Source organism: Hippopotamus amphibius, chromosome 9, assembly GCF_030028045.1.
Source record: "Hippopotamus amphibius kiboko isolate mHipAmp2 chromosome 9, mHipAmp2.hap2, whole genome shotgun sequence".
NCBI lineage: Eukaryota > Metazoa > Chordata > Mammalia > Artiodactyla > Hippopotamidae > Hippopotamus > Hippopotamus amphibius.
The window spans coordinates 24,495,286-24,513,281 of NC_080194.1; the positions used below are offsets into that span (position 1 = coordinate 24,495,286).

General features: G+C 33.1%; 1 protein-coding gene across 7 annotated transcripts in view; it reads right to left on the reverse strand.

Annotated features, from left to right (window-relative positions):
* Positions 1-17,996, reverse strand: part of PRMT3 (protein arginine methyltransferase 3) — a 134,286-nt gene that overhangs the window by 99,023 nt on the left and 17,267 nt on the right. For all 7 annotated transcript variants that reach the window (XR_009055540.1, XM_057749758.1, XM_057749754.1 and 4 more), the window contains 4 exons: positions 17,175-17,328; positions 15,685-15,829; positions 11,437-11,502; positions 3,796-3,917 (listed from right to left, as the gene is read on the reverse strand). Coding sequence is in view for 6 of the 7 variants with exons in the window: in XM_057749758.1 (XP_057605741.1) it covers positions 3,796-3,917; positions 11,437-11,502; positions 15,685-15,829; positions 17,175-17,328 (487 nt within the window). In the remaining variant the exon portion in view is untranslated. The remainder of the gene's footprint in view (positions 1-3,795; positions 3,918-11,436; positions 11,503-15,684; positions 15,830-17,174; positions 17,329-17,996) is intronic.

Here is a 17,996-nt window from a genome sequence, read left to right on the forward strand (position 1 = left end):
AAACAAATGGGACCGCGTGAAACTTAAAAGCTTTTGCACAGCGAAAGAAACCATAAACAAGACAAGAAGGCAATCATCAGAATGGGAGAAAACACTTGACAACAAATCAACGGACAAAGGATTAACCTCCAAAATATACATGCAGCTTATGCAACTTAATACCAAAAAAGCGAATAACCCAATCCACAAATGGGTAGAAGAGCTAAATAGACATTTCTCCAAAGAAGACATGCAGATGACTAACAAACACATGAAAAGATGCTCAGCATCACTAAACCTTAGAGAAATGCAAGTCAAAGCCACAATGAGGTATCACCTCACACCGATCAGGATGGCCATCATCAAAAAATCTAGGAACAATAAATGCTGGAGAGGGTGCAAAGAAGAGGCAGCCCTCCTGCACTGTTGGTGGGAATGTATACTGATACAGCCACTATGGAAAGGAGTATGGAGGTTCCTTAAAAGACTAAAAATGGAACTACCATATGACCCAGAAATCCCACTACTGGGCATAAACCCAGAGAAAACCATAATCTAAAAAGAAACATGTACCACAATGTTCGCTGCAGCACTATTTACAATAGCCAGGACATGGAAGCAACCTAAATGCTCATCAACAGATGAATGCATAAAGAAGATGTGGCACATATACACAATGGAATATTAGCCATAAAAAGGAATGAAAGTGAGTTATTTGTAGTAAGGTGGATGGACCTAAAGACTATCTTACAGAGTGAAGTTAAGTCAGAAAGAGAAAAACAAATACTGTATGCTAACTCATATATATGGAACTTAAAAAAAAATGGTACTGATGAACCCAGTGACAGGGCAAGAACAAAGCTGTAGATGTAGAGAACGGACTTGAGGACACGGGGGCGGGGGTGTGTGTGAAGGGGAAACTGGGACGAAATGAGAGAGTAGCACCGACATATATACACTACCAGATGTAAAACAGCTAGTGGGAAGTTGCTGCATAACATAGGGAAATCAACTCCATGATGGGTGAGGACTTAGAGGGCTGGGATAGGGAGGGTGGGAGAGAGTCGCGGGAAGGAGGGCAGATGGGGATATATGTATAAATACAGCTGATTCACTTTGGTGTACCTCAAAAACTGGTGCAAGAGTGTAAAGCAATTATATTCCAATAAAGAGCTTAAAAAAATTCACAGAAGGAAAAAAAAAAGGTAAGCAAGTTTCCCATTATCATAAAGCTAATTAATCAAAAAGCCAAAATTAGAAATCAACTCATATATCCAGATGCTGAGAGAAGTATGCTATTCTGCTTCCTCAACCTGTAGAATAACAAGCCAGTAAAGGCTGGGGATATTAACAATAAACTGTTTCATGAATATTCTTCCACAGATACATTCACAAACAGAAAAACAGAGGTTATTTCACCCCACATAATAAATTTCAAATTTTCGAATGGAAGACAAAGGAGAGATGTTATCAAAGTATGGAAATAGCTATCTTTTCACAATATAAAAAAGGCAAAGTAGAACATCTTTGAAGAAAAATACCATGCTGGCTTGTCCAAAACAAAAAGGTCTCTTTTTCAAACTCTATAGGTTCTAAGTAAAGCAAACTACTGAACGCAACCAACACATGCCCTGTGAGTAATGAAATGGAGATACAGCACAGCAAGTTGGCTGTGAGGATGGACTATGGAGTCAGGCTGTCTGGGATCTAATTCCGGCCCCACTACAAATAATAATAATATACTGTTTTTGTACCTACCTCAAAAGAAATTCAACAGAAAGTACTAAGTTAATGTTAGCAATTTTTAGTATTAAATTGAAGTACCTAAAACCGAATGCTAAGTCATTTTCAATAGATGCTCTCATACAAAATTTCCATACACTCCAGCACTAAATTTTATTCACAATGAATCTGAATATAATCATTGTATAAACATATTTCTAGAAAGTCACTAGGAATCTGGGCTTCTGTGAAATAAAATGAAAACAAAACAAAATGAAATGAGTGTTATCACTATCCCTTTCTTCCATGAAGGAATTAAAATGAGCACATTTAGTAGTCTCACATTACAGAAATCAAAAATGACAAATGAACATGGTCTTTCATAAGATCAGAATTTCTAATAGAAATATCTTACTATAATCTTACTATCAACAATAAATTTTTGATAATTCATCTAGAACAATCTCTTCTTTGGGATAGTGGTTCTCACATCTGTTTGGATGGCAGTGCACAAGCAAGACAGGCTGCTCTTCACAGAAGCTCCAAAATGATGATGTTATAATTAATGGCAACATAAGAACTAAAAAAACTTTACTAGATTATGGAATTGCATATATATATATGTAACACAGATGCATATTCCCCAATATGAAAATAACCACAAACCTTTATCTATGAAAAAATCTAAGCAAGAGCAATGTCATTTTTTCATTAACATTAATTTGGTACTTGTTAATAATAACAGGTGCTAACTTCTGAATACCTACCACATGTCAGGGCAGGCAATAAGCCAAAGGGACTAGCTGCATATCTTACAACTTATTTACCTTACTCATAACCATATGAGGTAGTCAGCATTATTTTCATTTTGAAAGTGAAATAACTGAGGTTTCAAAGAGGTTAGATACAATTTAACTGAAGTTCAAACAACAGGGAAAGGGGCAGAGCAAGGACTCAAACCTGTCTGACTCAGACTTTGCGCTCTTAACCACCGTACTGCACTTCTACATGATGCGATAAAAATCTAAAAATTTCAACATTTACATAATTATACTTAAATTTTATATGAATCAGAAAAGATCAACATTCATCAATTTTAAGAATAAAGCATATGTATCAGTGGGAGGACCATTTACGAATCATTGCCAAGAATCTAATGTAAGCATGGTGAAGGTTGTTAAGAGAGTAGACCTTAAATGTTTTCACCACAAAAGAGAAACGGCAATTATCTCACGTGACACAATGGAGGTGTTAGCTAATGCTACTATGGTGATAACCATTCTATAATATATTAATGTATCAAAGCAACACATTTTACATCTTAAACTCACACATTGTTATGTGTCAATTATATCTCAATAAAGCTGGGGGAAAAAAGAATCACTGAGAAGCCTGTTATTAAAATTATTCTAGAAATTACTCCTAAGTTCCAAATGTAACATGCTTTGGTTAAGTACACAGCTAATAAAATCTAGTTCTATAAGCTGTAGTTCAAACAAAGGTCTTCTTACTAGGATAGAAGCAAACTGTAAAATCAATCACGCATCAATTAACCTAACTAAATTCCTCGAAGAGGAGAGATATTTTTAGAGAATATAATTAAGTTTCAGAATAAACTAAATCCACTCTAACTTGTTTGTAGCCATTCTGGAATTTACTTATTTTAATTTGAGGAGGCACAAGGGCTAGTATGGTCAAAAAGAAAAAGATAATCCTTAGTCTTTTTAGTGGAAGTACTATTTGCTAAAGGAAATACTACTGATATATTGAGTTTTGTAGCAAGTCTTCTAACATTACCCTATATGTCTATGATTTCTAATTTCATATTATTGTAATTAGCATATCTACAGCCGTAACTAGGACAGAAAACTATATAAAAAATAATTCTCATCAATGAGAATGGTGAAAAGATTATTCATAGCTCAAACATACCTAGGTCAATCCAACTTAAAATCTTATTATTCTGGAATGAATTTTTACTAAAAGACAAATGTCTTGAGTCTGTATTGGATAACTATTAAAGACAAGAAAATTTATTGATATTAATCATCAAATTGAAAAATAATCTTAAATCAAGCCTTAAAATGCATCTACCTTATGATATCCATTGCCTGGTAAAGAATTTCGGACTGATCAACTCCAAGAACCTTCTTTGCCCCAGCTTTAGCAGCAAACATAGAGAGAATTCCAGTTCCACAACCAACATCCAAAACTACCTGGTGTAATAATAAAAAAAAAAAAAAAAATCAAACAGATGTTATCAAGAAGGTCTAATACTTTAGGTCTTATTCATACATGATGATGTTTCTGGCTAGGAATAGATAACAAAAATTTAAACTTTACCGATCAAATATGGTAATAACTTATATTTGGGGAAATTATATTAAGTTGTTTTAAATTCTTAACCGTGTATTTGGCCACAGTCTACTGCAATCAGATGCAACCATGTGAAGTTAAGAAATGTTTTACATGAAATAAGCAATTCCCACAGGCTTCTTAATAGGGAAGTAGTCTCTGTTTTTTATTTTCTTATTGTATGCATGCTTTAATTTAGGCTTAGTAATTCTAAATTTTAACAGAAATAAGCTTTCTCAAGTTTGAGTGGCAGGAATTAACTTAAGCAGGATAGCCTGATTCAATACAATTTAAAAACTGTTATAAAGGCATCATGGTTGTAGAATACTGCCATATCCACTCCACTTCCAAATTTAGATATCCAACTCATTTTAATAATACAGGTACAATAAAAACAAATTGGTTTCTAGAATTCAAAGTGATAAGAACAACTAAATTTAAGGTATTATTGGGGATAGGTAGGGAGCAATTATTTCTAATCTAGAATTTCACATGGTTCTTCCCAGAATAGTATAATGATACCTGCTTGGTTCACAGTAAAAAAAAAAAAACCAAATTATCAAGGAAACACATTAAGCAAAATACTCAGAGGTACACTAGAAATTAGTGAAAATTGTAATGCCTTAAGTCTTCCATTATCAGTGACCTAAAATCCTATACACTTGTCTCAAAATATGAAATTATTTCAGTATACTTCTACTATAGGTATTCGCTGAGCACTACTAAGTGCAGGCATTGATCATGGTGATGGGGTACAGCAACAAACAAGACAAAGTTCCTGTCCTAACAGAGCTTACAATCTCGTGGGGGAGACAATGAACAGGCAAAGAATAAAGTATAGAGAATGACAGAGAACAACAGTGTCGCAAAGAAAACTCAAGCACAGAGTAGAGGTTAGAGCAAGAGGAGAGGACACACTCTTTCAGAATTTTAGATAGGTCTGTGAATACTCCTCTGATACATGTGAGCAGAGAAGTCAATGAAGTAAAGGAGTGTGCCATGCAAAGATCTGGGGGAAGTGCCTTTTAAATGCAAGGCACAAGATTTCAGGCAAAGCAAGTACCTCTGAGCTGGGTGAGAAAGGTTTCTTGGAGGTAAGATCAAGGTTAAGCAAGGGTCAGATCACATAAAGCCCTTGTATTTTATTCTGAGTAATAGGAAGCTACTGTAAGAAAAACAGAACTAGAATTAAGAATCTATTATATTGTTCAACAATTACTTTTTCACTAGGCAATATATTCGTATAGTTTAAACATCAAAAAGCATATTTCTTTAAGAGAATTTTTATGCATATACAATGCAATACTATGTTTTTCCTTCCCCCTTTACACAAATGGAAGCAATATTATACCCACTGTTACACACTGCTTTTTTTATTTAACAATATAATTTAGAAATATTTCCATATCAGTTCATAGAACTGCTTTCTCTTATGTAGCTGTATATGATTCCATATCATGGCTGTACCATACTTTACTGATCCAGTTCTCTATTGATGGACAGTTAGGTAGTTTCTGAAATTTTACTATGACAATCAAAGCTGTAAATAACCTTATACCTAACCCCATTCACACGTAAGTAACTCTACAGAAGTATAAAGCAGTAAAAATTTATTCCTAGAAGTGAAAACACTGCATCAGAGAGAATATACATATTTATAATTCTGCTAGATATAAATTACTCACCACAGGTCAATTCTACTCATGAAGACTCAAATCAGCAATGTGTATGTGCCAATTTCCTCACAGGTGACACTAGCCCACAAAATCAAGCTTTCGGATTTATGCCAATGTGGCAAATACAAAATAATGATATACTGATCTAGATTTAATGTGCATTTCCATTATCATGAGGTTTTTTATTATTCCGTATGTTGTAGAACCATCTGTAGCTCTAAGTGAACCATCTACTTACATGCTTTCTCCATTTCTCCACCAAGTTGTTAGTCCTTCTCTTGTCAAATTTTTTATCAAATTTTTCTTATCAAATTTTATCAAATAAGAGTTCTTTGTAAGTTAAGATCAGACCTCTGTAATATGACTTGCAATGTTTTTTCTCAGCATGTATTTTTGTCTTTGGATTCTGCTTACACTGATTTTCGCTATGTAGAAATTCTTTGCTAACAAACTCAATCTTTTCTATTATGGCTTCTGGATTTTCATCATAACTAGAATGACCTAGCCCATATTCTCCCCTATTTCATTCACACTTCCTTCTAGTACATTTATAATTTCGTTACATTTTTTTTTTAAATCATGGTATACACTAAGAGGTATGGCTCCAACTTTACTTTTGTTCAGACAGCTAACCAACTGCCCCAACGTGTTATTAAAAGTCTGTGTTTGTGTTCCCCAAAAATTCATACATTGAAATCCTAACCCCCAAGGTGATGGTATTAGAAGCTGGGGCCTTTGGGAGGTGATTCAGTCATAGGGACAGACCAAAACACACACAAAAATTTTAGTAAATGCTGAAGGCCCCTGTCTCAATTCATTCAGCTTGCTATAACAAAAATACCATAAACTGAGTGGTTTATAAACAACAGAAATTTATTTCTCACAGCTCTGGAGGCTGGAAAGTCTAAGATCTAGGCACAGGCTGACTCTGAGGGCCTCCTCTGTGGTTCACAGACATACCTTCTTGCTGTGTCCTCACATGACAGAGGAGAGGAAAGGACCCCTCTGGAGATCTATGTATATTTTGATTTATTTCTAGATTTTTATTCTGCTCCATTAATCTATATAATCACGTGTCAGTAGTTATTCTAATTATAGAAGCTTGGCAGAATTTCTTTCTGTCTAGTAAAGCTGGTCCACCCCCACTGCAAAATTGTTTTCACAGTATTTCTGGACAATTCTATATGTTTATTTTTTCACAAGAACAAGAGAATCAGCTTGCCCATTTTTTTTTTTTAAGGTCTTAGCATTTTTATGGGGATTGAACAAAATGTAAGTTTACAGAACACAGACAATTTTATTTTGTGTTTTCTATTCAGGAACATCATATGACTTCCAATTTGTTTAAATCATCTGTTATGTTCTTCAGGAGTTTGGGGTTTTTAAAAAATCTTTTTCCTATAAGTCCTGCATATTAGTTAAGTCTGTTTCTATGCATTTTATCTTCTTATTGTTTAGCAGTATAAGTGAAGTCTGTTCCATTATACCCTGAAAATATAGTATACCAGAACTGACTCCAGAAGAGAGAGAATCTGAACAGTCTAATTTCTACTGAAGAAGTAAGGCTGCCAAAAGGCTACTACTCTGTGTCCCCTACCCTCTGCTCCTCTAAGAAGGATGAGGCCCAGATGGCTTCATAGGGAGAATGTGACTGTTTCTGCACATGTGGCCTATCTGGGTGAGTCAGCACAATTCACATAACCACATCACACACATGAAAGTTTAAAACGCGATCTATAAAATATCACTGCAAACAAAGCTATTTTAAGTTACAAATAAAATATATTAACCATGAAATCAAGAAAATACTATAATGTAGAGCATATATATTTGTATTATCGTTATAGTATATCAACTTGAAATATGATATAGCATAAAATAATAAAAAATAAAAATATATAACCTCCTAGAAACTTTCACTGAAATAAGATATTTGCAAAATTAAAAAATTAAAAATAAAAGATCAGTGTGGAATTTAAAAGATAGCACAGTGCTTTGGCAATGGTGTTTGAGAATATCCACACTCACACGCTGTTTCTGGAAAGACAAGCTGGCAGCACTAACACCACAGAGGGTAGAACCTTTCTGACCCAGGGAGTCCACTGCTAGGAATTTATCTTATAATTCTACTCTCACATTCATAAAAAGATTTTTAATATTTTATATTTTTATACACAGTGTTATCTCTATTATAAATTAAAACAACTTATGGACAATTTTACATTGGATTTTTGAGCCATTAAAATGTTAATAAAGGATTATCTTAGAGAAATTGCTCCAATTAGAGTGTGTGTTCTTTTGTAAGACTATACACACATATACACACACACACATATAATTTATACACATATGCATATATATATTTCTTATTTAACCCTTTCTGAAGGAAAGAGAGCTTCAGACAAGGAAAGTAATGGATGCAGTACCATACACCTGGTAATTTGTAAAGCTAGCACTCAAACATAGGTCAATCTGCTTTTTAAAGCCTATATTTAAATTACATTTTAATTGTATACTAATTATTTATTACATCTAGCTCAGATTTAGGTAGCTGGGCAAATAAACTAAAACTTGACAGAATCAAAGAAAGAGGTGGAAATGATAACAGAATACACTAACATTATTTTATAAAATGATGAAGGAATGTGATTCAGTTTCAAAAAAAAAAGTGAATCAATTTTAACTGCAGATAATAATCAAAAGCATAAAAAAGGCGCCTAACTGTGAATTTCTTCAATGAACTACAAATAGAAATTAATTATGAGTGAGTGATAACACGATTATGCCACCCAAAGTTAAATTAAATCTGAGAAACCATATGGCCTCCACGGGAGCTTTGTGAATTAAAACAATATTAAGGAATGAAGGAAAGGGAGCAGGAAGGCAGAGATGCAGGGATAAGGGAAGGAAGGGAGGAAGGAACACATTTTAAATTATAAGCACCTTTTTGAAAAATAAATCTCTACCATGTGCTAAATAATATGATATAGAAGCTAGTGCTGTGATTTGAAATTTGTCTCCCTAATGGAGATAAAGCAAACAAAAACAACGGTAGTACAACTTAGGAAAACATGTTATTTCATAAATTTTAAAAAAGAACTATATTTAAATAATTTCATGACACACAGAAATTATACGACCTATATATGGAAAACAGTGTGAATTAAAATGTCACTAATGAATCCCAACCTAAATACTTACTCATTCTATTTTAACATAACAGTGTTCAAAGTGTACTGGCACAAGATTAAGGGCACTAGACGAGGACTAAAACCCTCAGGTTTGTTTGCTTTTCTTTTTTAGTTGCCTGTTTTAGGGAAAATCAATTAACCTATTGGTTTCAAACTTCCTCATGTGAAAAATGGAGATGAATACGTACCTGCTATGAATATACAATATAGGCATATTGTATGGTGACATGAGACAACGTTTGAAAGTATGCTATAAGTATCAAATGCTATTTAAACAAATGTCGTATATTTTCTAAATTTGCAGTCATAGTATAATATAAAGTATCCCAAATCATTTAAAAATATGAAAGCTCTAGATTATTCAATATCGTCAATTATAGAAAATTATATCATGAATATGCTTTAAAGAGTTAGAAATTGACACACACAATATTTTACATTACAGCACACTTTTGAGAAAACGTAAATGCCAAGCAAAACTAATTAAATACTGATAAATTAAATGAAAGCATCTTAGGCAAAGTACTGAGGAAAAATACTCCCAATTTATTAATAAGCCTCTTTTTGATTTTGGCACATTCAATCTCTTCAGCAAGAGCAGTAAGTGGAACACAAAATAGTTAAACATTATATGTTTTCCATTGTCATGTATTTTGTCCACAAATGCATAATATATACAATATTTTTGTAACACTGTTACAAATTAAAAATTAAAAGCAGAAAGTGACTGTGTATAGGTCTATGAACCCAGTAAGAGGTACTTCATATACACAGAAATATTCATAATTACTTAGCTTTGAAATGATTAATCTCATGATTACTAATACTTGTGCCTTTTCAATATTTTCTTATGGAATATAAGAAAAGTCTATTCAGAGCATATTGAAAAAGAAACTTCTAACTACTTTTACTTAACAAATTCTTATGGCATTCACAGCAAAAAAGTATTAAAAAAAGACGGCTCAAAGAAAGAAAATGATAGTGCTTTTATAAAAACAAAAATCATAAAATTTTACAACTAGAAAGATTTAAAAAATCATTTTACAGATAAGGCCCATAGAGATTCACCACTGTCTAAAATTAATATGTAGCTGGTTCCTGAGAAGTCAGGCAGGACTAGTGATTCCTAGGCTAGGAAGAACATGGTTAATTTCTATACAACAAACATATCAAGGAAAAAATAAAATAAAAATCTAGGCATAGTCTAACTGTGAATATAAGGCAAAATTTTTAATAATAACAAATCTGCTTCATTGGAAACAATGTGGCTTTTTAGACAGGTATTAAATAAATTGTTCTAGCACTTGGGTGCAAACATAAAAACTATAAAGAAAATTCTTAGTCTCTGCTATAATAACATATAAAAAGCATACAAAAAGGCCAAGTACAAAGAACTAATAAAAACTAATACTTTAAAAGCGAAACAGATATTTGTCTATAGGGCAATTAGCAAAAACAAAGAAACATATACCATCATTACCTCAAAGGCAATGCTTTGGCCAAAAGATATCAGAGGACCATATAAATTCGTAGGTCCAACTTAGCTAGATCACAAGTGAAATACTGCTTCTAGGAAACAGGTATGGAAGATGAAAAGTCAGTCTATATGATATTCCAAACAACATAAAAATCAGGAAAAGAGATTTTTCAACATATAAAGGTTGTTAATCACTGGTGCAATATCATGTAAAACCCATGAAATAACCTGAGAGAAGTAAGGGGAACTATAAAAACCCCTGATGTTACCAATACACATGTTTCTGAAGTAGAAAGAGTGGGGGAAAATTTCCAGGCAAAGGCATATAAGTGGCAGAGATGATCATATATTTGACTAAATTAGTGGCCTAATTTCCAGTTACGAGGAACAAACAGAAAACCTGAACTTTTAGGTAACCATGCCAGTGTAGAGAGGGAGGGAAGGAGAAAGTGAAGAAGAAAAATGGATAAATTCACAAGGGAGAAAAAACAAATGACAGTTTTTAACATACACACAGTGAAAGATCACCTTTGAAATAACCTGAGGCAGTACTGACTAACTGTAAAATATAAAGTATCTCATAGAGGAGTAAATAAGTGAGGTCTTAAAAGAAAGCACATACCTTACAATATTTGATCCTACTTACCAATAATGACTTCTTAAAATTATTAATTTGTAATTAACATGAATTAAAATAATTTAAAGTGCTTTGGTGTAGAGCTTACACATTTGAAATTAATAGGAATCACTGTACATCAAAAACATGGTTTAAGCAAAATTATCTGGATAAGCAAAGTTTAAGTAAGCTATGTCACTATAATTAATGAATTTCAATGTATAGAAAAGTATCAATGACAGTACCAATCAGAATTTCTGTTATCAGTATTCTGCACCACAGAGCAGCATCATAAAAGTCTTCCATGAAATAAAGCCAGTGTACATGAAATCAACTGCTATCACAATGATGACCTAAGAGAGGATTTCTGCTGCCCAAGATCCACATGAAATATACAATTTTGTAGCCTATGCTACTCACCTTGTCTTTGAAGATATGTGGATTTTGGTACATAAAATCTCGGTAACTTTCTGTTCGTACTTTGTCCTAGGGTAGAGAAAGGAAAACGTATTTACAGGATAGTCTGAACAAATGGAAATATTTATTTGCTAATTTATCACACACTGCTAGTTTCCATAGCTACATTTTTCCTGGAAAACCAAGCTTAAACTTTTTTCCTAAAAGAAAATAATACAGAATGGAAATAGCAGCAATACACGAAGAAAACGTTTAGGAACAACACTGAAAGTCAGATAAGACCTAAGTTCTTAAAAATGTACATATTTTCATCTTAATATGCATTATGATTATAAGAGTTCAAATGATAATTAATGCTAATAGAGGAGAAACATGATGTTTTGCTCCTTTAAAGAGAGTCTGGAATCTAGAGCCTGATTTCGTGTGTTAGAACTATGTTAAAATATAGGAGGAAAAAAAAAAAACAAAATAGATAGATGTAAAAGTTACAGTTATACACGAAAAATGAAGCTCAACTTAGTATCATTTTCTAAGAAAGTCACTGATCAGCACCTATCTGATTTATTATCCTGTTTTGTTTCTAGAAATGTCTGTAGTAGGAAATGATGCTTAACGCCTATAAGCCTAAAAGTAAATTACTTGAGCCCCGCAAACCACATTGTGAGACTTCTCCACTGAGTCTCACATGACCTGTGACCAAGACAGGCACTGAATGTTAACATTTATGTCGGTTTATGAACAGAGCTGATTCCCTTTTAAATCACCTCAGCTGAGATACATACTGACACCAAATTAAGCAGTAAGGGGCTCTGCTGACAAGTTAGTAAAGTCTGTGTGATAAAAAACATCTCAGAGGGGAAGCCTAGTTTTGGGTTTCACACTAGATTTAAAAAAAAAAAAAAAAAAAAAGAGAGTTACACCAAATGCTACAACATAAAAATTTACATAACCCATACCCCAACAAAAAACATTTTTATGCCAATACTAGGATTTGAAAAAATCATACAAAGAAGGTCTTAAATTAAAAGGTAAGTTGTTTTACTTAATTGCTGGATCTAAAAGAAGGGAAATTCCATAATTAATTTCATGTTTTCTGATGGAATTATTTCTAACTGCTTTACAAATAAAATTTTACATCAGGTTTATTAAATCTTTCCCTCAATGTATTTTAAGAATTACTATGAGAATCTAATGTTTAAATGAATTTAAACATACTATTAACTAATTAATTTAAAAACTGTCTTTTTAAAAAAACATACCATTTCATACATCTTTACCATCTTTAGACGCTTCTTACATTGTAACCAGTGATTTTTGCTGACACAACAAAACCTACAGAGGGTGAATATCCATCAAGAAGGCAGTCCCTCGGAAAGCTCTGACCAATCACACCTCACAGCTGCTCTAACTTCATCACTGGCATCCCAGCTCCTGCCCTGAGTCCATGCACTGCTGCTCAGCTCAACTACAATCCTTCATCTGTGCTCTTCCTACACATCCCTCTGCTTTCACTCATATGCTCACTCTGGTGCAATGAAATTCAAGGTATACTAAACACAGTGCCGTAGACATAGCAGAGCTTCAATTTAATAAATGAATTTCTGAGAGGAAAATCCACTAAATATGAAAATCCAAGCAAATCAAAGACTAGCCCTCAAACCATTTCTAAAAATTTATTCTAACAAAAGACTAACTCTTCAATATGAAATAAGGTAATAAATAGAAATAAAGTTATCTTTTGCCCTAACCTAGTGAAACTAAGAAGCACAAAAGAAGAAAAAATTAGAGGTCCAACATTAAGAAGCAGGATAATCTTTTAAGGCTGGTACAGTGTAACGGAATTATTCCTACAAATATTAAGAAAAAATTCAGTATGAGACTAAAGACAACAGAAAAGTTATATGTTATAAATTTTACGTATATAAGTAACAGTATGTTTTCAATGTATAGGCTCATGAAGATGGACAGAATGGTGGACAGCTGCAGATACAGGTGGTCAGCTGCAGGTACAACGAGGAAAATGCAGTAAAGAAAAATTATTTAATGATACTATAATCTGTGATAGATGTTCACCAGGATGAACAATGTTTTTTTTGGGGGGGAGGGGGAAGAAGAGAGAGAGTGATGCATCTCAGATTTATAACATTAGCAACGACTTCTTCAGAAAGATAAAGTGGCAATGGATTTTGCAAGTCAATGTCCTCTATCCCGCTATCAACTATATCTCTAGAAGTCAAAAAAGTTATCTTCATCTTGACTCTGGAAAATAAGATTACAACTTATCTTTATTTATAATTATAATCACAACATATGCCAAAAAAGTGTCATTAAAATACTTCAGACTAATTAGTAACAAAAAATCCAAATAACATTCTCATAAAAGCAAGGCCAATTCTAAGCATAAAAATAAGTCCTGTATGTATGGCTTCTCAATTTTAAGTTATTTATAAAGATCAGGTGAGATTCTGGTAGTAGCACGACCTTGAACACATTATGTATGCTAAAAATTGTTCTGATAAGAAACAGAAGAAATTTTGCTTGATATAAGTAAGGCACATTTCATATTTACCCACAGTATATAACTTAGCAAAATATAAAATGGACAAATAGTTCTTTTTGAATGAAACATATCCATATTTCCTACAAAGACTTAAGTTCTCTTCAAGGAGAAGGTGGTTACATTGTATAACAGCTAAGGGGAATTAGGAATGGAAAATTATATTAATAAGGAGTCTTAAGTGATTCTCTAAAAGTGAAAAGACAGCACCAGAAACTTTCAGATGGAACTTCTTAAATATGTATGTACATCAAAAGGACTTAAAATACTGCATCAGTGTGAAGGTCCTCTAGTTACTGATGTACAGCTACAAGGGTCCAGGACAGAGATTTGGAAATAAGTCCAAAATGAATTTCCCTGATGACTGTACTGAGAGCACTCAGATGCACTATCTTCTAGGAGTCTCAGTAACCTTATCTGTCTGAAAAGCCCAACACAATTTCCATATCAAAAGCATTAAAGGTTCATGGTATTTAGATTGATGGGGTGATTTAAAACGGCAAACATGAGCTTAGGTTAACTCCTTTAAAGAAAATATTCTAGACACAATAAAATTAATTTCAACAGAGAAAATGGAATGTCAATTTCTTTTAAACAACTTCAGTCTGGACTTAAAATAATTTATTACTTGTAAGATAACTGTTATTTGTAATGCTGTGCAACTCCCCAGTGACAACAAAAAGCACAACCGTGACAAGTCATTAGTAAAGAAATGACATGACATTGCTTTAAAAGACCCCAACTAATTACAATTACTATTAAACAACAAACCTCCACTCTGTTACCCCGCAAAACTGACTGAACAAAATACATACATGTTATTAACTATTCCTGGTTTTTTAAATGGTCATGTTTCAAGGAAAACAGTCCTGGGGCTTCCATAAAACAAACCAATCTTTTGAGGAAGGATTCAGAGAGGAATTTTTCCTTTGTTGGTTTTAGGAAAAAAAAGTAGTGGCATCTAAAATTCACACAGATAAACATTAAAATTTTCAATATTTTTTACATTCCAGCATTTATTTTACTCTAGACGTTTTCAGTTTTATTGAATTAAAAAACTACATTTTGCTATTTTATAATCTATAATATGATACTTAATAAAATGTATATATTATACCAGGTACAGCTAGAAATCCACTTGTAGTTTATATGGACATTACCATTACAAAAATTAAAACCAACCAAATTCAAATATCTGATTTGACTGATTTAGGAAATTCTTCTATATAGCAATGATTTCAAATGTAGAAAAGTAATGCCATAACAACTGTGAGAATTATTTATAATTAACTTTGTACCAAAGAATTATTATCCATCAGTATTGCTAATTAAAACACTAAATTAATCACTTCCTTCACATATTAAAAGACAAAAATAATTTATTTCTTCCTATTTAAGAGTTGCTCTTGAGAAGACTAAAATCATCACCAATTTTTTCCAATGTTCTATTTCAAGCAAAAGTAATCTCATAATAAACATTAATAATGATCTTGAATAGAATTTACAGTGATTTTGATGCTTCTATAATCTTCTTAACACAAGATGAACTATCAAGCACCAAAAAGATTTAAAAAGCAGTTCTCAAGAAACCAGAAACCACAAAAAGCAGTTCTCCCACAGCATATGTATTAAGAACCTGTTTTACTCTATTTTTCCTTCAGTATGGATTTGGCACATTCGTGCTCTTTTCTAACCTTTAGCATTTCTTCATGTATCCCATAATGCCCGTATGAGCTGAAATAAACACCATCCTCATCCTCCTGGAGGTCTGCAATGGCAGTAGTAGATGATGAGCAGGTTCTGACATCTGTGTTCATCACAAAATCCTGAGCAAATTGTCTGTAATCAATTTGAAATACACCCTTGAGACAAGTTTATTGGACCATGAAAAAAGGAAAGGCTAGAGGCTGAGGAAGAGGAAGGGGGGGGGGGGAGTGCAGAGTGTGATAAGCCTTCTAAATCACATTCTATCTGAAGCAACTGAAAGCTCCCCCTGCTGGATCTTAAGCAATGGCATTTTCAAACCCAGTTAGAAGCACTCCTATAAACCACAAAAGCACTGCCAACTGCAGAGTATGGTTGTGGATATCTTTCAACTGAACAAAATAAGCACACTATGACTTTACTCAACTTTATTACTTTTATTGTTCCAAAATCTTATTTTAGCAGCTGAATCAATGTAGCATATTCCAATGCTATGAATATTCTTTAAAACCATATTATCTCATAGAAGGGTTATATTAGGCAGAAAGCAGACCCAAATTGGGAATTTTTTACATACACCTACATCATCCACTCAGGCTCTAAAACTCAGTTCCCTCTTTGATCACAACACATCAAGAATCTATAAGGTATACATGAGAGAGAAGTGTAAAGAGGCAGAAGATAGAGCTGCTGGTTACTATCTTACCCAGCATAAGATCTCAGAGGAAGGGAAGGGAAATTACAATCAGCTATACTATTTTTCCTGCTGGACATTTTGGCAAACCATCAAATGGATACTCAGGCAACAGCAACCAACCTACAAATCTAACAGGTTAAGCTAAAAGTATATATACACTTGGTAGTAATTCAGAATCTCAGACTCTACCTATTCTAGACCTCTTGGATCAAATAGATAGTTTAACGAGATACCCAGGTGATTCGTATGTACATTAAATTCTGACAAATACTAAGCCAATAGAATAGTAATTTACTCACTGGAGAAAAACCATCCTATGTAGCTTGTTTTCTGATTACACACATCATCATAATTATATTTTGATTCTTTAAAAACAAAAATTTCAACCCTGTATCTTGCCCAAGTCCAAAAAATATTAATCCCTACACTTTAAAAAATCTAGGAGAAGAAAAGTAAAATGGAGAAATCTATTAGAAAGAAGGTAATTCAAAGGAAGGCAATATCAAGGAACAAAAAGCACTCAAGAGGAAAACACTCTCCAGAACAAATACCATTAATACAAAATTATAAAAAAGTGTGTAAGAATAGGTAAAACTACAGGGTTTTGTGTTAATCAACTACATTTACAACATATAAAAATACTACATATCTTTAATATTACTAAAATAAATATCTACACTGTGCCTTCCAGTATATGAAATGTTTTACCACATTCTACCTTTTTATGAACTGTATTATTTGGGGGATCTAAACAATTAAGTTTCTATAAGACTGATAAATTACTTCATTCTTTGCAGATCCTCACGTGCTCCAGCTAACGCAGCTTCAGCAGACAGTGCCCTGGCTTCCATGAGTTTCAATTTTTCAACAACAGATGTATTTTCACTGAGTCCATTGGGGAATGGGACTGACACCGGATCATAAAGATCTTCTACATCTAAATAAATAAATGAATGTTATTATCAGGCCATCTTATAAAAATGAAGCACATATAAATGTGTTATGAATAAGTATATACTAAGTGCCTATCAAGCGGCCAACTGAGAAAAATTAGTACAAGTACTTTTAATTAAGTATTTAATATCCAAACTATTTCAATTTGAGTTTAAAGAGCATGCTGTTAGTCTAAGTTTTTCACTAGTTGGCTAAGTTGAACACATAAATAAGCATTAATTGTACGGAACCAACCCAGGAAGAAACAAAAAATTAGAAGCAAAAAACTCTGATATTTATTGATCATCGGATATCTTTCAAGTTCATGCATTACATCTCATTCCATTTCAAAACAAACCTAAAATATAAACATTTATCCCTAGTTTAAGACATGGGAAAAATAAATTTCAGGGAAACTAGTCCAAAGTCGTACAGCTGTTTAACCAAGGAACCATGATTCCAACCCAAGCCTGCCTTCCCAGCCCATGTTCTCGCCACCACACAGGGCCACCTCCAGCCTCTGGGTCTTCATCTGTAGAATAACAGGTATTACATTTAGATATTCCTTAAGGACAGTGTGTCGGTAAGGAATTCTGTACATTCAGTAACTCTCATCCTAGGTAAGGTGGTATGCAATCTATAAATTGTCTTATTGCTGATATTATTAAATAT